Source organism: Chionomys nivalis, chromosome 22, assembly GCF_950005125.1.
Source record: "Chionomys nivalis chromosome 22, mChiNiv1.1, whole genome shotgun sequence".
NCBI classification, from domain to species: domain Eukaryota; kingdom Metazoa; phylum Chordata; class Mammalia; order Rodentia; family Cricetidae; genus Chionomys; species Chionomys nivalis.
The window spans coordinates 11,703,506-11,730,795 of NC_080107.1; the positions used below are offsets into that span (position 1 = coordinate 11,703,506).

The window sequence follows — 27,290 nt, forward strand, 5'->3', positions numbered from 1 at the left end:
ATACCTTTTTATCTTGTTGAAACACCGCATGGGCGAGCTTTGCAGCAACGGCAGGGAGATGATGGACTGTTATTTTAAAAACTCAGTCTCTAACGCCTTTCACAGAGATTTTATTCTCTATAAGCTTGATTTCTTTCATGCCCAGATAAGTATGTTTTAATGCTTCCCATACTAGAGAATATCCAACTATTTTCCAACGAAGAGAACTGAAATTGAAGGGTCTTGCTTTGTTCTGTTTTGCACTGCTGGGGATTGAACCCGGGGCCTCAATTACACTAGGCAAGTGTTCTGCGGTTTAGCTGTACCCCAACTCCAGAAACTGAGTTTCGCAAGCACATGAAGACTATCTCCATGAGATACACTACAAATAAAATTCTACAACCAAGTAAAATTACTCAGGAGCTGCTAACTACTTCCTCAATAATTTCCTGTCTTGGTTGATATCTACCTTATCCTTGGTTATGTCGCAATAAATAGTCAATTACACAGGAGACATAGTAAGCAAATTCACCACTGAGTCCCACTTTAAACTACGTTTATACTTCTTTATGAACTATGGACAGCAAGATGTCTGGGGTGATCTAAAAGAATTGACTCTTGTAGCAGTATCTATCTGTATGTATGTATGTCACCATGCTGCTGTGGTTTTCGAATTGGGCCTACCCTTTCTTTGTAAGGAACATTCAAGAAAAGAAGAGGCAGACTACAAGTTAGGGCCAACACTTTCAACACATGGAGGTCCTCGGCCACAGAGCACCTTGGAGGGGCCGAGTCAGCGGAGGTCCTCAGCAACAGAGCACCTTGGAGGGGCCGAGTCAGCAGAGCATCTCTGCCAGTTACAACTGAATTGAGAAGTTTACACTATTTCTTGAGCAAACACATAAAATAGTGAAATACCCCTTTCCCATCTTAAGGCTTTACTTTAAAAAACCAAATTACTAATAGATGAGAGCAAGGAGGGAGTTAAGGAGAAAGGGAGAGGAAGCATGGAAGTTACGCTGGCCTGGTACCACCTTCAAGCTCTTCCCAGCCAGGAGGAGGATGTGCCGGGCCAGCTGACAAGCCTCACGGAGCCCTCGGATCTGATCTTCAGTCTTAACTTCTATGCTGTCTCCCCAGTCGGGCACAACGCCTGTCGTCACATAGTCTGGCTTCTTTATGTGCTTCGGGAAAAAGGATTGAACACGAAGATCAGAACCCAGCACACGACAATGGCATCATTTTTTTCGGACACAGCCTCCTGCTTCATGGAGTTCTGCCCTTCCTGCCGATGCACCGACCTCCATAGCCAGCACAACAGACCTCCAGGCTACCCCCAGTTCCTTCCCCTGCCCTTTTGAACTTAACATCGCTTGGTAATGCTTCTCTGGACGGGCTGTTAACCTCACAGGCTTTGAGTCGCGTTCTGCTGAAGTAGACTTCTGGTCAAAACAAACAGCAGTTTTCTGTTCTCTGCTCCACCCGAGCCCATTAGACGCAAGGTCCCTGGATGAAAAAGTGCCAGGTTTCCAGTCTGTACAATGCTTAATTAAACACTCTCATCTTCTTCAGGTAATGCTAAAATGTAGGCAAAGGACAGCTCTCAACGCCCTCCCCAACGAGTTCATGTAAAAGGGTATTAAGTTCATGGGACCTGCCACATACAGTCTCACACTGGGTAACATGACAACTGAGCATTAGACAAAACTGCTGATTTCCTTCATGTCTTCTCCAAGGACAATAAAATCACTTAGAATGTTCCCACCGTTTATCAGAAGAACGAAGAGCCTGTGCCTAACACAAAGTCAAACACCCAAGCCTGATGCCTCCTGCGGCTGCTTCTCCAGCACTGAAACCCACTGGTGGCTTTGGAAGGTACCAGTATCTTAGACACAGCTTCTGTTTGCCCCAGGGTCTGCAGGGCCCTTCCTGAGCTATTTATAGTAATAGTACGTAAGACTGCTGACCACCACACAGTAAGGCCACATAGAAGTTTGGACCGGGAGTCATACTCAAAGTTCTGCAAGATTGGGGCTCTTGTGTTTGTGAAGAGCGCCAGGTCAGACCTTAGGATCTTTTCTTATTCCACTGTTCAGAAGGGCTTTTTCTTTCCCTTATCTGTTTGCACTTGAGACAGGGTCTCTCACTGAACCTGGAGCTCATAGGAAGTCAAAAGCTCCAGGGATCCACTTGTGTCCACATCCCCACTAGTCAGCACTAGAATTACAGCACACACCAGCAGCGGCTGGGGTTTATGTGAGTGCAGGGGATCTGAGCTCAAGTTCTTACACTTGTGTAGCAAACACGTAGGCGCTAAGCCTTTTCTCCAGCTGGAAGGGGTTTTGTTATTCAGGTAATAGAATGGCCTGGTTTGTTAAGCTGAGCCCTGAAGAAGGCTCTCCTCTCCTATAGTCACTCCCACCAACTCCCTCAGATTACCAGGTCTCTCCCCAACAAGCCTATGTTCTTATTTCTGCTCTGTGAGCTGTCTTGGTTATAGCTATAGGCTGGGGGCTGCTGGGTTGTCTCTGAAACTGGCTAAAATGCATAATACAACACATTTCTTTTAACTAGAGGGGTGTGTGTGTGTGTGTGTGTGCATGTATGATACAACTATGTATTCATATGGATACGAATATGCATAGTTACAGAGGTGTGGAGCCCACAGGATAATATCTGATGTCTTCCTTAATTGCTCTCTACCTGATTTTTTTGAGGCAGAGTTTCTCACTAAATCTGGAGCTTGCTGACTTGACTAGACTGACTGGCCAGTGAAACCTAGGGTTCTACCTGTCTCTGCCTCCCCTCCCCAGATCTGGGATTATAGGCATATGTTGCAGTCCTGGTTTTCTGTGGGTGCTGGAGATGAGTGCAGGCCCTCATGTTTACAGAACAAACGCTCTAATGAATGAGCCATCTCCCCGGCCCTAGAGATTTCTTTTTGTTTTTACTGAAGAAAAATAATGTCAATTTTATGACTCGTACCAAATGCTGGCTCTCTCTACAATGGTCAAATCTAAGCCAAGCTAGGACTTTTAGCTCCTCTGTCTCTCAACCCTTGCTATAAAAATGGACTACTCGCCTCCGGGAGCTATGCTCAGTGTGATTAACAATAAGGAAAAAGAGTGTACGAGGGAGAGAGCAGGTGACGTTCGGGACAAGTCTGTATCTCTTGTAGCTATTTTCCTTCTTCCTAAATGACGCCTTACACCGTCTTTGCATTTTCAAAGACTGAGCGATTCAAAGTCTTTCCACAATACTGAAACCTTTGGTGGGGAGAATCAAGAATGCTTTGGCTTTTATTTAATTTACTCTAAAAAAAATTTATTCAAAGACAGTAGGATTAGTAACACCGAAAGTTGAAGGGATTAAAAACATCCAGTATGCTAATTTCCATGAATTTCTCTTGAATCATTCCAATTTTACAGTCATTTTCCCTAAAAAAAAGTCACAAACTATATACACAGTTTTAGTTACATATTGAAATCTAACAATAAAAATTTTCATAATTAAAAGTTGAAATTCCAGGTAAGCTAAGCGGTTGTTCGCCCAGACCTTTATTTTTGTTTTAATAGACAGCCTCGAACTGCAGGATGTTAAAATAAAATGTCTTCCGTCATAATTTGAAATCACAAGCCGAGTTTTAAGTTCACCTCTGCCCGCCAGAAAGAGTAGCAGCCTGCATCAGTACAGTACCTTGGGGACAGGATGTGCAGGAGAAACTGCAGCCGGCAAAACTATATTGTGGGAGGGATCCCTTTGTCTCCAGAAAAAGAAATTTCTTCTTTGTTGACTGTCTGTCCGCTTGTATAAGCAGAGATGATTGAGTGGAGAAGACAAAATTCTCTGACAACCTATGAGCAGAAATAGATGTAGTTCAGGTTAAGAAGACAGACAGAAAGAAAAGACATTAACGGTGTTGCCCCTGAAGGTGCTATACCTATTAAATCATTAGTCTCATTTTTTATTGACTCAAAAGAGAAAGCCCCAGAGAGAAAAGGGCCAGCAGTATTCTGGTACAACAGTAGCACACATATTGACTAACTGGCACTGTTTACATAAATTTCTGATGGTGGAGAGCTTTACTCTAATAGGAAATAAACATACGGAAAGATCTGCCCTGCAGCAGGTATGGAAAAGAACAATTTCTGCTTTGGTACCTTGTGTGACGATGTCCAGATAACCCTAGAATTCAGGGCACTACTTTGGCGGCTCTACACTCTTTAAAACCATTTTCCCTTCAAAAGCCACCGACAAATTGCCAGCTGCACTTTTGGCCTGCATAGGATCGCGACTGTGTGTTAAGTTCTTGTGCATGCAGGCATTATACCAAAATTCACTGCGATGAAGGCTCGAGTTGGACCAAACAGCAAAAATGTCGGTGAAACCAAAGAAAAGAAGCATAGGCATTTAGAGGCATTTATTAAAATACTAAAAGTACATCTTTTGAGCCAGCAATTTATCTCCTTAGACTTTTTGCTTGTTTGTTTTTGTTTATTTGGGACAGGGTTTCTCTGTGTAACAGTCCTGCCTGTCCTGGAACTTGCTTTGTAGACCAGGCTGGCCTCAAACTCACTGAGATCCTCCTGCCTCTGCCTCCCAAGTGCTGGGATTAAAGGCATGCACCACCATCGCCTGGCTATCTCTTCAGACTATAGCCCACAGATAATATGTAATCGTGGAGGTATGAAGCCACACCTTTACCTAGGGATTGTTTGAGTAGAAAATTGTGAAGCGGCCTGATTTCAAATGGGAAGTATCAACAGAGGATGGGCTACATATATAATAGCGTCCATTGGCACAACAGAAAATTCTGAAACCATTAAGAAGAACGAAGTTAACTATGGCAGTATGCATTCATGACTTGGGACACAGAGACGGGAGGCTCAGTTCACAGTCATCCTCAGATGCACAGTGAGTCTGACACCATCCTGAGCGACACAGGACTCCTTCCCAGGAAAGTGAAAGGCGCTAAGTGGTCTCTGTGCACTGATGGGCAGACCGCAAGGTACCGTTCTGGGAAAGCACACAGTGAGTTAGGCGGGGGTGGGGGTGGGCATGGTCAAAATACTTTGTGTACATGTAAGAAATTCATAAGGAATAAATTAAAAAATCATGTCCAAAAAAGAAAACCCATTAGGGTAAAAGAAGCTTACACATTTAAGGCTTGTGTACGTCTATACATTGCCAAGATTAATATTCATCAACAGTGGGAATTTCTAGAGTGTGTAATTAGGGCAGGAGGAGGGAAGACTTTGGTTCATTTTATTTTCTTCTATACTGTTAGCTTTTAAAAACCATCTACGTCTCAAAAAAAAATCGACTTCCATTACTATTACAATAAAAGCAATCGTTTAGAACAACCCCCCACAGGTCACAGCTATAAGACAGGCTGGCAGACTCCAGCCGAAGGGCCAGATCTGGCCTGCTGCCTGTCTTTATACAGCTTAACACCAAAAAATGGGTTTTTACATTTATAAGTGGTTGGGGAAAAAAATCAGAAGCAACAGTATTTTATAAGGCGAAATTCAGATTTTGGTGCCCATACCTACCCTGAGTTATTTGCAACTGGTCAGGACTGTGTCTCAGCTAAGGCAGGGTTGATTAGCTGTGACAGAGCCTAAACCATTTATTTACCTCTCAGCCCTGCTCAGCCGCTGCTGATGTCACCGCTGTTCTCACTCTGAGTTGCCCAGGCCAGGAGAATCAGCCACGAGGGAAAGCAGAGATTCTCGGTGGACCCTCCTCCATGGGATGAGGGGAGCGGGCTTTCAGGCGCTCAGTAAGCCCCAAGCACTCTGTGCTTGGGAACTGCTGGCCCTAGAGAGTCACATCTCAGCTGTGAGGACTGGTGGAGGATGGATCCCCAAGTCAGCGTTGCTGACGGATTGAAAAAAGGCATGAGATTCAACGTTCAACGTTTCATTCAGTTATGTTTTTCTCTCAGCTTGAACTCAGTACTGTTAAATCAGACACATAGAGAGGTTTTGGGTAACACGTGTACTAGTGTATTACATAGATAATGCTGAAGAGCACATATTAACATATGTTCCCTATGTTTTTACTTTTCTGCACTGCTGGGGACCTAACCCAGGGCCCTGTACACAGACAGGTTCACACCCTCACAGAGCTAAAATCCCCAGCCACACCAGGCCCTAGTATTATTGTAGACAATTCCAAATCCCAGACAAAAGGCCAGAAAACCATTTATTTTCTTTTTTTAATGGTTTGCTATTTTTATTTTTTTGAAATGAGGCCTGGTCTGTTGACCAGGATGGTTCTGAATTCCGGGGCTCAATGTATTTTCCTATCTCAGCCTTCTGAGAGGTCAAGTATATTGACAAGTCACCACACTCAGCTCTAAAAGGACTTGAAACAGACGGGCATATTTTTCCTACTTTTTTTTTTTTTTTTTGAGACAGGGTTTCTCTATTTTTCCTACTTTTTAAGATATTAATTTTTTCTAATGAGTAGATGGGATGATAGCCTAGAAGGTAAACATGAAAACCTGAGTTTGACCCCCCCAAAATCAACATAAAGTCATGTGTAAGCCAGGCAGTGGTGGCTCACACCTTTAATTCTAGCACTTGGGAAGCAGAGGCAGGTGAAGGGTTTGTATGTGAAAAGACACATGAACACAACAACTTTTTTAATTTAACTATTTTAATTGATTATTTGGGAGTTTCACATCATGTACCCCTATTCCACTCACCTTCCAGTCCCCCATATCTTCCCCTTATCCCTGGAGCACCCCCCAAAAGGAAATAAAACACAGTAAGCAAGCAAGCAAGCAAAGCCAAGGACAAAACTAACAAAAACCCAAAACAAAACAAAAACAAAAAACCCTCTTCCCTTCTCCTTCTTTCCTGCCTCTCCAACCCTCTCCATTCGTCCTGGTGGTATTGGGCGCTCGGGGTGTCACACAGTAGACCCTTCTGTCCTGTCAGCTTTACTAATGAATGACCATTGTCACGAGTCACTAGTCTGGCTCAAGGCCTCTGTTTCTGGTACACACCATCAAACTGGATCCTCATCAGAAATGCTCTGGGATGTCTCGTGGCTGCCCCAAGTCTTGGAGATCCTGCTGGTACTGTTCCACAGGACCAGTCTCTTCATGAGCTCCAGTAGGCCTTAGATGGGTGGATGCTAGGGTGACCAACCCAAGGCCTGAGTGGTGGCTGAGCTGCTCAGTCCAGACCACTGGGGTCACCCACCTCAGGAGACCTAGTCAATGCCCTCAGAGTCAGTTCACCATCACCTGTGGTGAGGGGTAGGGCTGTCTCTCTGGAGTGGAGGGGCCAGCTCTCTTGCTGTAGTGTTCAGTGAGAGGCAAGGCCAGCTTTCCCAGGGCCAGCAAAGGGACCATGGCAACTCTTATAAAGGAAAACATTGCCGGGAAGTGGTAGCATATAACTTTAATCCCAGCACTCGGGAGGCAGAGGCAGGTGGATCTCTGTGAGTTTGAGGTCAGCCTGGTCTACATATCAGGTTTCAGGACTACATTCATAGAGAGACCCTGTCCCAAAACAACAAACAAGCAAACAGAATGTAGTGATTCAGATTTAACAACTCCTTATTGATGACCCTCATTGCTAGATATTGCTAGATGTTCATTTTATCCCTATTGGCCCTTACTGACTGTTACGTAGGCAGCAGTTCACGCCACTGTTTAAAGATGAAACACACACTCTGAAAAACCAGGCCCCCGTCAGCTCCCCATTTCCAAGCCTAGGGCTGCAACCACCACACTGCCATCTAACAGTATGCCGGGGCTCTGGAAGCCCAAACATGCCTGGCCGAAAACCGCAACGTTTTCATGATCTGAATTTTGAAGGAAGTTTTGCTTGTTTGTTTAATCTTGAAAAATATGTCCTGTGTTCAGTTAACATTTCGAACGAAGACATCTTTTCCATGGAAATTCTTAGAGGAACTGGGAGACATATGCTAATGAAGTCAGATAGATCTGAGTCACCAAAACGTCTGCGCCCCACATTCTGAGCATTAAGGGGAGTAAGGGTGCTCTTCCTCCCATGAGGCGAGGAGGTAGGTAAGACAAGAGGTGTGGTCCGCACATGACCGCCCCTCCCTCCACTTCCATCTTTAACATTTATCTGTGGGACACCCAGCTTTATCCTTTTGTTCAACACTGTGTTTACTGCTTCCACATCCTAGATCCGGGAAATACAGTGGTCCCAGCTTTCAAGGGAAGTACATTTCTGTAGGGGAGGCAAACATTAAGTCAACAAAATGGAAGGAGGGATGAAAGCCAGGCTGGAGAGACAGCAGTGGGTGGTACTGTGGAGTTCCACTCTTGGTCCTCAGGGAGTGGTGTGACAGCTGTCTAGAAAGTACAGTGACAGTGAACGCTGACCCACAGAGCGTTTCCGTGTGCCAGCACCTTGCTGAGCGACTCCCAGGTGTTTCTGAGATAGGAGGCTTAGCACTGGCCTGCGTTCAGCAACACTTAACTGCCCTGCTACAGCCAGACAGCGGTTGATACAGACTCCGATCAATTTTATCACACAGGATTATTTTCAGTGTGGCTGATTACATGAAAGAGAGGCCATCTTTATCAGTAATATCAAGTTCAAGTACATAGGCATTACAGGGGAATCCTTTTTATGTACTTAAACTTGAATTATGAAACCGTCAGGTCTCCACTGGGACGCCTGGTTAAGGCTTGTGAGGTATTCACTTTCTGGGCGAACAGTGCGGCTAATGTATTCAAATGGCAGTCTCACTACCAGAAAGATACAAGCATGCCCCCCACCCCAGCAACTGTAGGGGCAAACACCAAACACTGGAAGCTCAGCCACACACAGTTAATCTGTTGACAGCAGCGACTCTAATCAAATCCACTTAACCTTTACATTTGAAGTAAAGTATTTTCTTTCAGTTTAATAAAAGTTACTCTATACATGCTATCATAAAGTAGCATGATTTTCACATACTATTATATATTTTTCTACTAACTATTCACTACTGACCAGGAAAAAAAAATAGGTGTTTTCACAGATGACTTGAACAGATGGGTTTAAGTCTTGGTACCTTGGAAGACATTGATTGGTCTTCTGATCACCCTGTAAATGGTAGTCAGGGATAATTTTTAAAACCTTTTATTTTTTGGTATATGTTATAAGATGCCCCCCTCTCTCTGTCTCTCTCTCCGTCTCTCTGCTGTGAAAGTCTGGGGAGGACTCTAGAGGTCCTGCTCTAACTCATCTCTCCCTTATTCCTTTGAAACAAGATCTCTTACTAAATCTGGATTAGACTGGCAATACCCAGCAACCCTGATAGCTCTGATCTTCCTCTCCATGTTCTGGGAGCTATAAGCAGGACCATGCCCAGCTTTTTAAACATATGTGCTCACATTTTGAAGCCAGGTCCCCATGGTTGCCCAGGAAGCATTCTTACCAAAGAGCCACCTCCCCAGCTCTATCATATTTCAATCAATCAGTAATAGTCAAAATTCCAAATGCAAAAGGCGAGGCAGTGGTGGTGCATGCCTTTAATACCAGCACTTGGGAGGCAGAGGCAGGCGGATCTCCAAGTCCAAGTTCTAGGACAGTCAAGACCACAGAGCAAGTTCCAGGACAGCCAGGGCTACACAGAGGAACCCTGTCTCAAATTTAAAAAAAAAAAACAAACCCTAACCAATCAAACAAATAAATAAACAAATCCAAAAGCAGACTTGGCAAAATTAAAATCCCAATCTTTATTAATATAATCAGAGTTCTAGGAACATACTCAACCATAGTGTCTGATAAGAAGTCTGTTTTCTATATAGTTCTGTCTTATGATACCTATAACAATATCTAACTTCCAATTTGCAATTAATGTGGTGCTCAGTGACCATCTTCAGAGACGAGAACACTGCCTGGTCCTGGTCCTCTTGGCAGTGCGGTTCACCAGAGTCACTGCGCGTGCTCTTCTGGTGAAGTTGCTTGGGGAGGAAGATGCAGGAGTATGCTAATTACTGTAGGGGCAAATGGACCTATGTGATGTTTAGGATGCACCGGTGGAAACCATCAAGCACCCCAGAACAGGGAGCCCAGAGCAGCAAGGAGTCCCTTCCTGTAGGCTTCATCAGAGTATCGTTATTGCTGACCCCCTGGCAGAAAAGCTAGAGGGTGTCCACAGGCAGCAAATCCACACGTTGTGGGAGCTGAATATTTACTGTTATCAAAGGCAATGACACAAATTACATTCAGTGTCACAAAACTCCTATCAGAGTCTGAAGCTGAACTCTGAAATTGACAGACACCCGTTTCTTCCCCTCCGTGGAGTAGCATGCTGTGTGGACTCAATGTCTCTTGAAATTGCTCTGTCCTCTGCCTCCTGCTGCATGGGCTTTGTATTTTAAATTTATACATGGGATATAATAAGTCTAGTGTATGGGTTTAAATATTTTCATATTTGGTAATAACATCAATTTCTAAACTCTGCCTGAGAGGTGGGGCTGTGGAACCCCACATGCCGGAGGGAGGGCTGTGTCTTCCATGACTAATGTCACTGCACACAGCCTGCCCCGTATTTATTGGCCTTGTAACTCAGGGTCCATTTTAATTGTTATCCGCTCGTGCTTTCTATATCACTTAATGAAATGCTTCCATTTCGGCCACCGTGCCCCGGGTTTTTATGCGTACCTTTACTAATGACCCTTTATTAAGCCAATTTTACCCGTGAAAATGTGAGTTTTCTTTTGGTCAACAGGTATTCTTAGGGGTGAGGTCTGAACGAACTTTCACAGGGGCCTATAAAGTGTGCATTGTTTTAAGCAGTTGTAAAAGTGGACAAGTGCGCTTGCACTCTAGCGTGGCTACCAGCACCTCGATCTTCCACTCGGCAGCAGGCCACCCATCCTCACTCAGCCACATTCAGGAGGGTCAAACATCTGGCTAGAGAACAACACGATAAAGCAGCCTGGCATGACCTTATGCTCGCTAACAATGTCAACCAGAGATAATACGGGATTGAAAAGACACCCTGTAAAATGTCTTGCTGAATATATTTCTTCATAATGATCAGCAAATGCCAAAGTCTAGTAACAAAACTATTATTTATAGCATATTAACATCTAATTGATTTTACAAATGGAGGCAATTATTTTGGATGAAGGGAGGACTGTCTGCCAGATTTAAATGATTTATGATTACCAAGAGAGAAAACAACAATGTTTTACTAATTCATTTTCAACTGTGGCTCTTGCAGTCATTGATAATTTTAATTTTAACCAAATGATTTGCTTAAATAAGACATTAACTTCAACTTTTTTTTTTAAAAAAAAAAGGCAGCTTACTTTGTGTCAGCAATCTGACAGGGTTTGGTTTTGTTTTACTGCTCAAAAAACGCTGCTTCCTCCAGTAGGCTTAGAAAATACTGTCCCCTAGGAACACATTTTTGAAGCGCAGATTTAGAACCACAGAAAGATGAGACTTCCACTGACTCCAACCACTCACTCCGAGCAGAAGTCACAGCTCTCAGAGCGTCACGTGCCTGGAGTCCAAGAGAAGGCTGCAAGAGCATCTCCCCCGATCTCTTGACCTGAAGCGCTGATTGTCCTCCATGTAAAAGGTTTCCTAACTCCATAAAGGTTGTGGAAGAAAAATGAAAAAGTCTGAGTCACTCCCTATGATGCTTCTGCCATCTAGGACGAGGATGTACATGTTTGAAAAAGAAGGGAGGGCATGGTGGGTTCTTCCCATTTCCAGGCAGCTATAAAACAGAAGAGAAGCTCATGTTTCACAAGAAATAACCTGTGCGTTTGTTGAAGGAAAAACACATCCACACATGGGGGATTGCCCCAGGCTGCAGCAAAACTGATTGGGCAAAGCTGACGGACAAGGGCTCTTGAAACTAAACAACAGCAAATTCATCCTGCTGACAGATGTTGCTTACATCAAAGCAACAAGGAACTCCCCCGACTCCCAATTTTTTAAAAACAATTAGTACCTTTCCACAGTCCACACATCGAGGACAGAGTTAAGTTTTTTAATCAGTCATAATAAACATTATTAAATCTTTTCCCAGAGAGCTCCAGTTTAGTTAGAGACGATTTTGGTGTGTTTTTAGCTGTGGGCCTTGCCAAACACTGGTTTATTCATTCCCATGGACATGTCTGGGAAGGCAAGCTGGGCATGCCATCAGCCCCTTCCTTCCAGGGGTTAACTGCTCTGGCTGCCAAATAAAATACAGAGCGAGCCATGTAATTATGGAGACAGTCAAAGGGCAGGCTCTATTTTGAAATCTATTTGCACAGACAAGGTCTTCCAATTGAACTTACAGGAAACAAGCTGGAAAAGAGCCCCTGTCCCCCAGATGCCGGCCACACTTTCCCTCCATCTCAGGAAGTCATGGATATGGACACCATCCACCACTGCTTCCTGGATTTCAAGCTGAGATGCCCTTGCAGAGAGAAGAGTGGGTCTGTTTCACAAACCTAGGAGGATCACTGGGGGTGGGGGGGGGGCAATAATTAGCATCATTTGGGAATAGCCTCCAAACGGTAAAGATAGAGCGTTTGCTAAACACTTCTAAAGAGGGCACAGGCCCAGTTGGTATGCAGGTGTTGGGAAAGTGCTCATTTTCTGCAATGTCCGAAAGGAAGCACATAGCGGGTGTAACAGCTACAAGTACTTTGTGAAATAAAGACTCTAGCTGACGTCCAGCAGGGCTGTCCTTGCAGTTATTTATAGCTAAAACCATGACTACAGCCATGAAGATCCCGCAGGACGAAGAGGAAATATGCCACATACTAAGAGACAAATGTGGAAACTCGCTTTTGAAAAGAACGTTTATTTTTATGTGTCGGGGGTTTTGCCTGCACGTATGTCCTTGCGCCATGTGCATATCTCGTATTCATAGAAGACGGAAGAGAGCACCAGACCTCCTGGAACTGATGTTACACACAGCTGGAAACTCCATGTGGGTGCTGGGAACTGGACTCTGGTCCTCTGGAACAGCAGCCAGTGCCGTAGTTGGCTGAGCATCTCCCCAGGCCCAGAAGCTCCCATTTATCATGAAATGTGAGCCCACTCCGGTTGCTCACACTCTTCTGTGAGGAGGCATTGTTTGAACACTACAATGGGGTTGGCTATTATTTATTATAATAAAATAAGTGGCGGATGAAGGGGAGGCTGACACTCGTCTGTGGATGTCAGAGCCATCCCTCAAAGTCTGGGGGTCCTGGTTCTGGAGAAGACAAGCTAGACTCAGTCACACAGACAGCACTTCTGAGGAAAGTGGGGGTGGCAGCTTGGGACACCCTAGTTCAATAGTAACAGGCAAGAATGGTTCAAAGCAAAGCAGGGCCCTCCCCAAGGCTCCCTCAGGATGTTAGTTCTATGCGACATCCTGCTTCCTTTTTTAAAAAAATGTATTAACGGCAATAACACCACTGACAGGAACTATTTAGGAAAAGACTTCAATTTGCTTCTTTAAAAATATCAAGTTTGAGAATGGAGAGATGTTGAGAGCACTGGCTGCTCTTCCTGAGGACCTGGGTTCAATTCCCAGCGCCTACATGGTGGCTCACAACCATCTGTGGCTCCAGTCCCAGGCGATCCGACACCTTCTTCTGGCTTCTGTGGGCATCAGGTACTTACATGGTGCACAGACATACACACAAACCAAATACCGTAAGTATAAAGAAATCAATTTGATAATGGGATTATTTACGAGTACCTACCACCAGAACCTAAGGATATCAACAAGAAGCTTTGTCCTCCTCCTGGGAAACAGACCCCCCCCCAACCTATATTATAAATACATATTAATAAACACTCACATTTACTTAATGGGGACCCATGTTGGTGCCTGTGTGTATGTGTGTGTGGGGGTTCTTTTAGGTAAACTTAACCCCAGTTGAGGGAAGGCTGCCAAAGATTTTGGCAAAAATCAAAAGTCCATCATTTGACAGCCCAGGGAAAGTTACACAGAAATGATTCATTTCTTCAGGGAAATACAGCTAGTGTATGTAATGTCTTCCCTTCAGATAAAAAATATTTACTTCAAGTCAAAATCTAAGTTCATCTTCTACAGACCACAGATCAGAAAATACTGAGTCACAGGGAAACAGTATTCGCTGAGCAAAGCCATTGTTTCTCGGCTGAAGTTTAGAGAAAAGAAGCTTTTTCAAAGTTCGACAATACATACACTCAGGCAACTTGTTGGACAAAGAAATACTGTGCCCTTCGAGGGAGGAATAAAGGAGCTGTTTAGTAGAGCCTTGTTAAAATATAATAATTCATTCCAGTTGAGCCCTGTAAAAAATGTCATCAAAATATCATTTTCTTTGCCAGATTTTTGGGATGCCGTAGTATCATTTAAATACAGATAAAAAAAAATCTCTGACCAGAGTAGAAGCATAAGAGAAAAAGAAACCAAAGTAAGTAGCTGTCAAAACAGCAGGAAGGAATTTCACCGTCCCGGGACCAGGGAGCACATGCTTCTGGGCTAGCGAGAACATCTGGCAGCTTTCAGCTTTCCAAAGTCCAGAGGAACATTCCGGTTACCTCATACACCTCAACCAAACAAGGCAGAGACGGAACAACTTTATACTAACTTTATACTAGAGCACACAAATAGGAACCAGAAAGGGCAATTTCACAGAAATCACACAAACACAGAAATCAATTTTAGAGAATGATCTTACAAAAATATCAGGTTTTTTTTTAATGAGATAGTAAGAAAGTCCTTTAATATAGAAAAAAAACCTTCATAAATACAATTGTCGTGTAAAATAAAAGTGCTAGTCATTTTGAATTAAAATACCTAATAACAGAAGATGTGGGGATACAGTCTATGAGCAAAAGTACAGCTCTGATAAGAATATTTTTAAATTGTATTAAAGCATTTGAAGAGCATAATTTTAGTTTTCATTTTGTAACAATGTCAACTCCATTCTACCTTTGGATCCCTTTCTCTCTCTCTGTCTCTCTTCCTCTTTCCCTCTCCCCTCCCTCCCTTTCTTTCTTCTTTCCTTCTTGATACATTATATAAGGTTATTGTTGCACAATCAAATAATTGTTCTAAAACAGCTTGAACCTTTGATTAAAACTATAGCAACAATATCAACACACATACAAAAATTTCCACCAAAGTCTCCATCTTAATTCATGCTTTATGATGTCTTCACTGCACAATGCCACATGAAAGAAAACATTGAAATGGAAATCTCTGACCGTCTTGGGAATTGTCTCTGCAGCATCGCATGGCAGTAGAGATGGAGAGAAGTGATGCCAATAATCCCACAATGGAAGAGCCAAAGCCTAAGGAAAAAGACACATCTCCAGGCTTCCACAGCTAAGATCACACAGACTCAAGACAATAGAAGCTAAGATCACCCATCAAGGAGGCCTTTTGTTTGTTTTGTTTTCTGAGACAGTTTCTCTGTGTGACTTTGGAACCTGGAACTCACTCTGTAGACCAGGCTAGCCTTGAACTCACAGAGATCCGCCTGCCTCTGCCTCCTGAGTGCTGGGATTAAAGGTGTGCTCAAGGAGTTATTTTCAACAAGAAAAATAAAGAGAAACTACATAGAAGTCCTTCTTAGTACAGAAAAATTATGCAATTTTTTGAAAATGGCTTTGAATTTGGTAGAACTATGTTGTCACACGTGGAAGTTTGAATGTAACTGGTCCCCATAAACTCATGGGGAGTGGCACTATTAGGAGGTGTGGTCTTATTGAAGTAGGTGTGGTCTTATTGGAGGAAGTGGTCACTATGGGACTGGGCTTTGAGGTCTATGCTCAAGCTATGCCTAGCTCAGCTCACTTCCTGTTGCCTACAGATGTATTAACTCCAGCACCATATCTGCTAGATGCTGCACTGTCCCACCATGATGATAATAATGGACTAAACGTTTGGCAATGTAAGGCACCCAATTAAATGTTTTCCTTTATAAAAGCTGCCATGAGCCGGGCGGTGGTGGCGCACGCCTTTAATCCCAGCACTTGGGAGGCAGAGGCAGGCGGATCTCTGTGAATTCGAGACCAGCCTGGTCTACAAGAGCTAGTTCCAGGACAGGCTCCAAAGCTACAGAGAAACCCTGTCTCGAAAAACCAAAAAAAAAAAAAAAAAAAAAAAAAAAAAAAGCTGCCATGGTCACGGTATCTCTTCACAGCAACTGAAACCCTAACTAAGATGCCACAGATAATTTTTAATCTTTAATTTAACTGGGTAGACTCAGTTGACCATATAAATAAAGAAGCACTGGACAGTTTTAAGCATTAACATCAAAAATTCAATGTAGTCGCTTCCAACCTAGTGCTGTTGCTGCTTATTCTCCTTTTCCTTCCCTCCTCCTCCTTTTCCCAAGATAGGGTTTCTCTGTGTAGCCCTGGCTGTACTGGAATCTGCTCTGTAGGCCAGGCTGGCCTAAACTCACAGAAATCCACCTGCTTCTGCCTCCCGTGGGCTGGGATTAAAGGCGTGCACCACCACCACTCAGCCCTTCTTCCTATTTTAAAAGATGCTTAACAATTTTTATTTTATTTTTTTCTTTTTTTTTTTTTTTTTTTTTTTTTTTGGTTTTTTCGAGACAGGGTTTCTCTGTGGTTTTGGAGCCTGTCCTGGAACTAGCTCTTGTAGACCAGGCTCGTCTCGAACTCACAGAGATACGCCTGCCTCTGCCTCCCGAGTGCTGGGATTAAAGGCGTGCGCCACCACCGCCCGGCTAACAATTTTTATTTTAAAGAATAAAAGTTAAAACCACCAACAATATCACTACCAATAAAATGTGTACTCCTTATCTGTATATGGCTGGCTGCCTCTCACATCTGAAAACATGTCACTTGAGAACCTCAGCTGAAAATATTGGAGATATGGCTCACATTTAATGGAATGATAAATTCATAAACTATTTACTGTCTGTTACGTATACTGAACACTTTTTTTTTTTTTTTTTTTTTTGGTTTTTCAAGACAGGGTTTCTCTGTAGCTACGGAGCCTGTCCTGGAACTAGCTCTGTAGACCAGGCTGGCCTCGAACTCACAGAGATCCGCCTGCCTCTGCCTCCCGAGTGCTGGGATTAAAGGCGTGCACCACCACCACCGCCCAGCACTACTGAACACTTTTTGAGGTTTATTTCTGCCAGAATGTCACAAAAGGAATGCCAATTCCCAAACACCCAGTATAAGATGTGATTTGTGACTCAAGAGGGAAATAATATAGGAATTGATATATTTTATGTTTTATTGTATGGTAGTCTAAAAGAAGTGTCTTTCTAATTCTATAATTAGTTCTTTCTCTCTTTTTATGGAAGACCTCACAAATTTTGTGCTACCTTTGTGCAGTGGCTGTACTAAACTCTGTTCATTCCAATTTTACTGTTTGTCACTGAAGTGAGCACTATGTTTGGATTCTTGTTTAAAACCAACTCCTTTCCCCTGGGTATTCATGGTTTACTGGAACAGGCTAAATTCCCTAACCCCTTAGTTTCCTGCTTTAATGGGAAGGAAGGAATCTTCCTCAGCAGGTTGCTATGGTAACTGTGTGATGACAGATAGAGAGAAGCGTAGGATAAACCCTCAATTTGGAAACGTGTTCTAGAAAGAGCCAGTGATTTACAAAGGACTCTGAGATCCTACATGGGGCCCCGGAGCTGCTGGGGCTTAAAGCAAGAGTCTAAAGCACCCAGCCTCTCCCAACATCACCACTTTGATCACCAAACCTGAGTGCAGATGTACCAAGACCCTCAGACAGCATGACTGGACTGTACCAAAAGAAGACTTGAACTCACAAGAATGAGTCATGCAATTTTCTGTTGATGTCTTTCTGGTGGATCCTTGCTAGTTTGGTGGTTAATGGCAAGATCTACGGAAGCTGTCTTCGTCTATGCAGAGGTGGAAGAGATCCTCCCTCTTTTCAAGTCCCAGGTCCTTCTAAACACAGTGCACAGAACTGCTCTTGCACTGTGCACAGGGCGAGAGAAGAGAGTATCTGCTAGAGAATCTCCCACCTACAGGGTACAGTCCCCTGGAAAGGTCGCCATCACAGTTCCAGCACTTTTGCCAGGGTGCTATTTCAAATTTGTATTTGTTTAATTAAATTTTTCTTTCCTATGCTGAGGATTGAACCTAGAGCCTTGTGCACTGCAGGTGAGGCACACGCTCCACCCTGAGCAACACCCTAGTCTAGAACACTGCTATTTTTAACCCATTACTTAACTGTATCCAGTCAAGGTAGCGCTTAGCCATAAGCCTTTATGTTATCCTTGGTAACCTAGTTTGTTAAAATATATTTGTATTGGTGTACACTCCGCTGAACAAAAACATCTAGATGTCTCCAACCCTATTGTTTAAAATGTATCAAGAAGTCTTCTTTGCATAAAAATTCCTGTTTATTAAACAGTGATACAAGAAGAACTTATTTACATTTCAAGGACTAGCAACATACATCACTTATGACAAAAAAGGCAAGCACTCCATAAGAAATGCTCAATCACTGTCAATCATGAACACTAAAATATACATAAACCAAAGCACGCTGTGTGAACTATATTAAATTCAGCTAAACACAGAATTACCAACAGAACAAACAAAACAACAAATAATTATCAGTGACTCACAGACCCATTTACACTCCACACAAAATAACTCGGAAAAGCGCAACCATGGAAACCTGCTAGCCTAAATTTGGTGCCTTTAGATTTTTGCATTGACTTCAAACACTGTGCAGAGGATGCCCTTACAAAATGTAAATGTTTCAAGGGCTGTCAGCGCTGATCTCTGTTATCAGATCATTCATCAAAATAGTTTCCGCAGTAAATTAGTTGTCTCGAAAATTATTCAAATACCAGTTTAATAAAACTATGATAAAAATGTCAGCCAACTTTTTTTTTCAAAAATTTCAGAAGTGTTATTTCCATAATCACTGATTAGCAATTGAAAACCCTCAACTATTTGCAATAAATCCCATAATAGTCAAGGAATATTAAAACACGCTTTGACAGACTTTTCTTAGACGCACACTGTTGCGTGCAGCCACCTCTCTTCTTAGTCTTATGAATGACTAGAGGAGGAATGCTATTAGTCTTGGTTAGAAATTGCTATTCACTAACTATTACCATTTGAATAACAGCATTTGATGCTATAATCGTTCCTAATGTCTTGTGTTTTTGTTTCATAATCTAATGACTAGAGCCTTACTTCGTAGTTCGCTAGCTCCCACACTGAAGATGCCACGTTCGGGGTGTATGTCATTATGCAGATGAGCAATGGGTGTTGTCTGACAGGATTTAAATGGGTCAACAATAGTATCCTGGTCACATTAATCATCCAGACAGCCAGAAGGGAGTGGGGGAACCGCGAAGACGAAAACTAGAGAATCTAGTCACACAAATGACACTCACTATTGGCGGGTTATCTAGGATGTGGTTAAGGAGAAGGAAGAGTTACAGACTTTGAACACATGTTGTATTATTTATTCAGAAACCCTAGCTCTATTTCAAGTGAACACCCACAGAGACAGATTGCTGAGGCACCGTATTGTAATTTTTTAAAAAAGCATTTGATGAAAATCTATGTAAACTTTTTCCATTCAAGAACAATTATATTGTAAGATGCCGAGTTCCAGTGAGACTGAATTCTGAGGGTGGGGCGGGGCCCCCAATGGAGACACACAGCAGGCACAGAGCCCTTACCATGATGATATGCTCATCTTCACGTGCTGTGGGGTGCTGGGAAGTGGAAGGGACAGGGCAAGGGAGAAATGAAGGTGTCCTAGGATCATCTTGCCCAGCCCTGAGTCAAAAGGAAGTATCCGAGGAGTGGCAAGGAAAGGTTAAGGTATGAATTTTCACATAGCAATTCTACTCTCTTTTCCTTCCACCTCACGCTGACCTTGGTATTGGCTGACGAAGAGTGGGTTTGGCTCACAAAGCTAGTAACTGTGCCAGAACACTCTAGAAGACAATCATACCACCACCTTGTTCCATAGGAAGAAGGTACTTTGTAATGGCAAGTACATCCCACAGTCATTTTGCCCAACAGAGTCTTTTCATAGGGCTGTGACATCTTTGAAGAAAACAGTATCCACTCACTATTTCATTCTTTGTGTTTGTTTTTCTTTTCTTTCTTTTTAGTTATTTTATTTTATTTTCTGGTTGTATCTGTGAGAGTGTTGGATCCCCTGGAACTGGAGTTACAGACAGCTGTGAGCTGCCATGCGGGTGCTGGGAATTGAACCCGGGTCCTCTGGAAGAGCAGCCGGTGCTCTTAACTGCTGAGCCATCTCTCCAGACTCTGTTTCCCTTTCCTACGTAGTAGTCCAAGCTGGGTTTAAATTTGCCATCCTCCTCCTCTTATATTTTACATGCTTATAACTTTATTAAGCAGCTATTTTGAAAGTAGTGCATCTTGAGGCTTCCTTTCTTTTTCTTTTTTTCTTAAGGACAGGGTCTTACAGTGTAGCTCTGGCTATCCTGAAACTCACTCTGTAGACCAGAATGGCCTCAAACTCACAGAAATTTACCTGCCTCTGCCTTCTGAGTGCTGGGATTAAAGGTGTGGCCACCATCACCCGGCGATCTTACACATTTAACACTATGCTTTAGCCTTGTAAAAATGAAAAAAATTGTTTAACTTCTAGACCAATGCGACTGTAATATCTGTACAATGTCAACTCAACATGATAAACGTTACCTCCCCCAGTTGAAAGCACAGAAAAGTTTGAAAAAATTCAAGTTATAGCAAGATGGTTCAGTGTTAAAGGCACTTGCTGCCAAGCCTGAGGACTGGAGCTGGGTCTCTAGAACTGATTTGTAAGAGAGAACCGACTTCCTAAGGCTGTCCTCTAATCTCCATACACCTATATAGCACCTATCTGTCTGTCTATCTGTCTATCTATCATCTATCTATCTACCTGTCTATCATCTGTCTGTCTATCATCTATCTATCTATCTATCTATCTATCTATCTATCTATCTATCTACCTGACTATCATCTATCTGTCTATCATCTATCTGTCTGTCTGTCTGTCTGTCTGTCTGTCTGTCTGTCTGTCTGTATCTATCTATCTATCTATCTATCATCTATATATCTATAACATATGTATAGTATACACACACCACACAGATCATACACACATAGTAAACATTAAACAAAAAATTCAAGTTCCATCTATATCTATAACTATGTATGTCTATCAGCCATGGTGATAGGTTACATAGCAATCACTCGTCTAGGTTCTGCTGTTATCTGAACAAAAACACAAGATATCCAGTATTGTCCATTTTTAAAAAGTGAAAATAACTGGATATGGTGGTGCTTGCCTTTAATCCCAGCACTCAGGAGGCAGAGGCAGGCAGATCTCTGTTAGTTCCAGGCCAGCCTGTTCTACAATGGGAGCTCCAGTCCAGCCAGGGTTAAGTTCTGTTTCTATTGTGCTTCCTGGCACCATCTGAAAAGAAAGCATTCTAGACTGAATGGGAAATGGCACCAATAAAGAAAGCGCAGTCATTAACTATCAGAAGCAGGTACAAGATAGTTTACAATCTCAGCAGTGTGATACAGTACTGCCTTACAGACAGGATTCTTTTGGAAATGTTTTAAAATACCCCCTCTCTGGCAAAGGCATGCATTGTGTAATCCCTGCCTGGAAGGCAGACAGAGAGGATGCCTGGAGAAAACTGGCTAGCTAGCTGAACTAGCCAAACTGGAAGCTCCAGGCTCAGTGAAAGACCTTGCAGGTATGTGTGGAGGCCAAAGACTGGCACTAGTTGTCTGCCTTGGCCAGTCTCCGTTTCATTTACTGTGCTGCCATACACACTCACACACAAACAGCAGATGCCCCCCCCCCCGCCGTTATTTCTACAGTAAACTGGGCATGATGCTGCAAATCTGCAATCCTCAGAAAGCGGAGGCAACGAGGACCAGAGGCTCAAGCTCAGCCTCATCTGCACAGCGAGTCTGACGTTAGCCTGTCTCACACAACATGGACATGCCACGGACAATAGCATGGAAGGGTTTGGCATCCCTTTCTCTCGGCTCTTACCAATATTTGAAATTTTCAATAATATGAAGTTTAAAAGACTTGCCCCAGCAGGCCTCCAGCCCAAATCTCTCTCCCAAAGACTTCTAGAAAGAGAAGGAAACACGAGAGTTATTGTCAACCTGGGATGCCCTGTTTATATGCGGGAAGTTAACGCATTTAAAGTTGGCACACCATGTATTCCCAGATGTCAAGACACTGAACTCTGGAGCAGCCCGAGTAGCCGCTGGCTGGCCTGCAGAACAGTTGTACTCTGCGTGTCTCCTCAGATGTGCTCCTTCCATAGAGACTCTGGTGTCATGAGCGCTCACCGCCCAATCTGAGGTAAAACGCTGACCGATCACAGTAGACAGGCTTCCGCTATGAAGTAGCTGCTCACATGCCAAGAGGCAGACGCTGTTTCCAAAACCATCTCTGGAGTGGTTCATCTCCATGCCCTTACGGGGAAGTGGGGTCGGTAACAATGGCCTGGAACTCACCATCTAGACCAGGCTGGTCTCAAACCCACACATTCCCCAGCCTCTGCTTCTCAAGCCCCGAGATTAAAGGGTGCACCACCACCACACCTGGCCAAAGCTGCCTCTTTGATTTTCCTCCAGCTTCTCCACAGCGAGCGAGAAGAAGCAAGTTCAGGCAGCCCCATTCACCTAACTCTTCCCACCACAAAGGACATGGCAAGCCCTGGTGCAGTCACCTCAGAAGAAGCATGGTGTCTCTGATGACTGAGTCCCTGACAGGGCTGCACCTAGAGATGTTAAGTGTGAACAACTGATTGGAGCAGTGGGACTGGGCTGTCTGGCTTCACTTCCGGCCTTATGCTACCTTTGGCAAGTCACTTAACTACTTCTTCCCCCAGTTTCTTCCTCTACAGAGAGAAAGAGAGAGAGAGAGAGGGAGGAAGGGAGGGAAGGAGGAAGGAAGGAAGGAGAAAAAGAAAAAGAAAAAGGGGAAAAAAGGAGTCAGGCATGGTGGCACATGCTTGTAATCCAAGCATCCAGAAGGCAGGGTGACGTAGAAGCCAAAGCCTTACTTGCTTTAAAAAACAAAAAACTTACTTTAAAAGAAAAAAAAAGTCTTACTCATTACGTGCTCACTTGCAGAGACCTGGCTAGCAGAGAAGAGTCAATGAACTGAGTTAGCACACATTATAGGTTGAAAACCACAATGAATAGAAACTCGCAGTGCCCAGAAGAATTCAGAAGTGTCTCTGCAGTGCTTCTAAACTAACTCATACTCACCCACCCACCCACCCACACATGCACACTCAAACTCCTCAAACAAAGCACAGGCTTTCAAATTATAGGTGTGAGGAGCAGACAGCAGTAACCTATTTATCTGTGTCACTTTCCCAATAATATTTTAAAAGACAGCGTTAGAAGTCTAATAACGCCAAATATAGGAAGGTTGTGCGGGCAAGCAGAATGTAAATAGGGGCTGGCCAGTGGCTCAGCAGGGGTGGGTACTTCCTGCCATGCATGGCAACCTGAGTTTGAACCCCAGTTCTTAACTGACTCAGCCGTTAAGAGCCCTTGCTTCCTTGTTTGACCTGAGCTCAGTTCCCAGGGTCCACATAGTGGCTTACAGCCATCTACAGACATGCACATAGTGCGCATACATACATGCAGGCAAAACACTCACACACACATAAAAAAAATTAAAGTGACGACTGGAGAGATGGCTCAAGGGTTAAGAGCATTGGCTGCTCTTCTAGAGGTCTTGGGTTCGGTTCCTGCCCTTATGTGGCAGCTCACAACAGTCTGAAACTCCAGTTCCAGGGAACCCAACGCCCTCTTCTGGCCTCCAAGGGTGCTGCAAATGTGGCATACAGAACCTGAAGGCAAAACACCCATACACAAAAAAGAAAAATGATGAATCTTTGCCAGGCTGTGGTGGTACAAGCCTTTAATCCCAGCACTCGGGAGGCAACAGCAGGTGGGTCACTGTGAGCTCGAGGCCAGCCTGGTTTACAAACTGAGTTCCAGGACAGCCAAGGCTGTTATGCAGAGAAACCCTGTCTCGAAAAACAAAAAATAAATAAACCAAAAACAAAAACAAATAGACAAAAAACTAAAGTAGCATTAACTCAGTGTCCATCAACAATAGGATGGATATATTATGGTAAATTCCTAAAATGGGAGACCTTGAAGGACCAAAATGAAGGAACTACAATTATAGAATAGAATGAACCGATTGTAAAAAGAGAAAGTGACAGTTTGGCAATCTATAGGAGTATGAGATAATTATAAAGGAAAGCAATAAACAAACTACTCTTTATCACAAGGTAGCTCAGTGGGCAAAGGCTCTGGCTGTCCAACTATGACAACCTGAGTCCAGTCCCCAAGCCCAGAACATAAAGGGGAGGAATGGATCAATTCCAGTGTTGACCTCTGACCTTCACCATGTGCAAGACCATATACACACACTGTACCCAGGCATACATGCATGCACACGCAATAATAATTAATAATAATTTAAAATGTAAAGCCTGTAATCCCATCACTCAAGAAGCAGAAGCAGGAGGACTATTCCAAGTTCGAGGCTAGCCTGAGCTACACAGCAGGCTCCAGGCCACTAGGGCTGCACAATGAGATTCCATATTAAAAAGAAAAGAAAAATTTTAAATCTGTAAACTTCAGGATGGACAAGGAAGACGCGGGGGTTGAATGAGCTCCTAGCAATGTGTAATTTTGAGAAAAAAAAGCAACAGATAGTTGTACTGGTAGTCATTAATAATAACTCATTAAACTACACATTTGTTCTCTACATTTCTCTCTATATGTCACCTTTTACAAAATGCTGGGAGGGAAGAAGGAAGGAAGGCAGGGAGGGAAAAAGGCTAGAACTAGACACCAAAACAAACCAGGAAGGACTTTTCCCTTTTCTTTTTTAAGATTAAGAAAAAATTGTGTATGTGTGCTTGTGTGTGTGTAAGAGCTGGTAGGGACCAGAAAAAGACACTGGGTCCCCGGAGCTGAGTTATAGAGGGTTGTGAACTGTGAACTGCCATGTGGGTGCTGGGACCTGAGCTCGGTCCTCTGGAAGAGCAGTTAGTGCTCTCTCTCTCTCTCTCTCTCTCTCTCTCTCTCTCTCTCTCTCTCTCTCTCCCCCTCTCTCCTTTTTTTCCCCCCCGAGACAGGGTTTCTCTGTATAACTGCCCTGGCTGCCCTGGTTCTCTGTGTAACTGCCCTGGCTGTCCTGGAACTCACTCTGTAGACCATGCTGGCCTCAAACTCACAGAGATCTGCCTACCTCTGCCTCCTGAGTGCTGGGATTAAAGGCATGTGCCACCACTACCCAGCTCAAACAATTTTCAAGTCAAGGAAAATATCAGGTAAAAAATCATCTTCTCTCTCTCTCTCTCTCTCTCTCTCTCTCTCTCTCTCTCTCTCCAGGAGTTTCCTTGTATAGCCCAGACTAGCCTCAAATTCTCGGTCCTCCTGCTTCAGTCTGAGGTGCTGGCATTAACTGCAGCATATATGTGCATGTATGTATACAGTATACACCACGCCCAGCTCACAGAAAGAGCATTTACAGTGCAATGGTCTATCATATATACATATGCTAGACTGTGAGAAAGTTTATTTGCAAATTTAAGAATGGAGTTTTTGGAATTGTTCTATTACTACATAGCAGCTAATAAACAGTCATAATGGCTAGGGACCTATTCTTGTCCCAGAGCTTTTCAATTTTAGTTCATTGAGACCTCAGACAATCCAGCTGCTTGTGACCACAGAAAAAAGGTTACATTTTCTTAACAGGAAAACTATGCTTTTGTAAATGTCTGTAATCCTAGTACTTGGAAGGCCGAGGCGGGAAGATGGAGAGTTCGAGGCCAGCCTGGATTGTGAAGATCCCAGTTCAAAGACTAAATCACACTAAACACCTTGCTCTCCCCTTCACCAAAAATAAATCAACCTTCTGTATCCTTGAGCTCTAAATAATAATAATACAGCTGGCATATTTGTAGTTATTAATGAAGAAATCTTATACGTAGCCTTTAATTTGGTCTAACAATTTGTACAAGGAAAATTGAGACTACCTATTTTACAGGAGAAAAAATCCCCCCAAACCCAAAACCCAAACAAAAACCCCAAACCCAAAGGGGAGGCAACAGACCCTCCCCCGGTCTGGCTTGTAACTCAATATGTTGTCCAGACAGGCCCCAAACGTTTGGTATTCTCTCTTACCTCAGACTCTTAAGTGTAGGGATTACAGATGTGAGACACCACACAGAGCCCTCAGCCTATTTTGCAAACACTTTCTATTACAGAAATTTCACACACACACACACAGATACACACACAGAGAAGCAGGCACATTAGTACAACAAACACTATGTAGCCAACATGAAGTTTCAGTAAATGACTCTGACCAATTTTAAGTTAAAATCATTTAGTTATTTTAAAGATAATCCCAAATACAATATGAATTCACTCATCAGTATTTATTTTAGGATGCATATCTAAGTGGCAAAGGTTATTCTTAATGGTTTATACATATATACATATAACACTAGCATACTAAAAATTAATAATGATTCCTTAGTCTAGTTAAATAATTGGTTGATCCTTATTGTCCATTTGTTTCTTAAAAAAAATTTTTTTATAATTTATTTATTTTTATTTTATGGTCTTTTGCCTGCACGTCTGTGTGAGGGCATTGGGTCCCCTGGAACTGGAGGTACAGACAGTTGTGAGTTGCCATGTGGGTGTTGGGAATTGAACCCAGGTCCTCTGGAAGGACAGCCAGTGCTCTTAGCCACTGAGACATCTCTTCAGACCCATCCATTTGTTTCTTTAAAAATTCAACAAAAAAAAACTTATAGTAAAAAAAAGATCCAAATAAGGTCTGCTGCATTTGCTTGGCTTGTTTCACACGCTCTTTTAAGCAAATTCTTCTTTTTCCCTCTTCCCAATAGTTTATTTGTTTAGGAAATTTATCAATTTGTCCCTTATATTTCCTCCATTCCAGAATTCTCTGAAGCTTTAACTTCTGACATTTTGGTTGTGAGCCTTAGCCTGTAACAGGGAGGTCTCTCTCAGCCCTGTAGCTTTAACTTTTATTATCACGTAAGAACATTAATTACCTGGATTCAATAGATCGCTTGTCTTTCTCATTCTTTTATTCTTACACTTTCATTCTGGGGGCAGGATGGGGCTGGGCCATTAGAGGTAACAAGACAAGATTGTAATTTAAAGGGAGAGGGAACCCCAACTCCAAATGCATTTGTCTTAAAGAATGAAACCCAAACCCAAAGAAAACAGGTGAAATTAGCCATTGAAATTATGGCCCTGTGAATCAACCCTTGCCCCTACATCTGG

At 43.1% G+C, this 27,290-nt stretch overlaps 1 protein-coding gene across 3 annotated transcripts in view; it reads right to left on the minus strand.

The window, feature by feature from the left end:
* Metap1d (methionyl aminopeptidase type 1D, mitochondrial) overlaps nucleotides 1-27,290 on the minus strand; it is a 69,098-nt gene that overhangs the window by 15,393 nt on the left and 26,415 nt on the right. For 2 of the 3 annotated variants that reach the window (XM_057755478.1, XM_057755480.1), the window contains exons 2-3: nucleotides 3,676-3,833; nucleotides 1,014-1,163 (exon numbers count right to left, since the gene is read on the minus strand). In XM_057755478.1, coding sequence (XP_057611461.1) covers nucleotides 1,014-1,163; nucleotides 3,676-3,833 — 308 coding nt within the window. The remainder of the gene's footprint in view (nucleotides 1-1,013; nucleotides 1,164-3,675; nucleotides 3,834-27,290) is intronic. The other variant, XM_057755479.1, reaches the window with a different exon arrangement.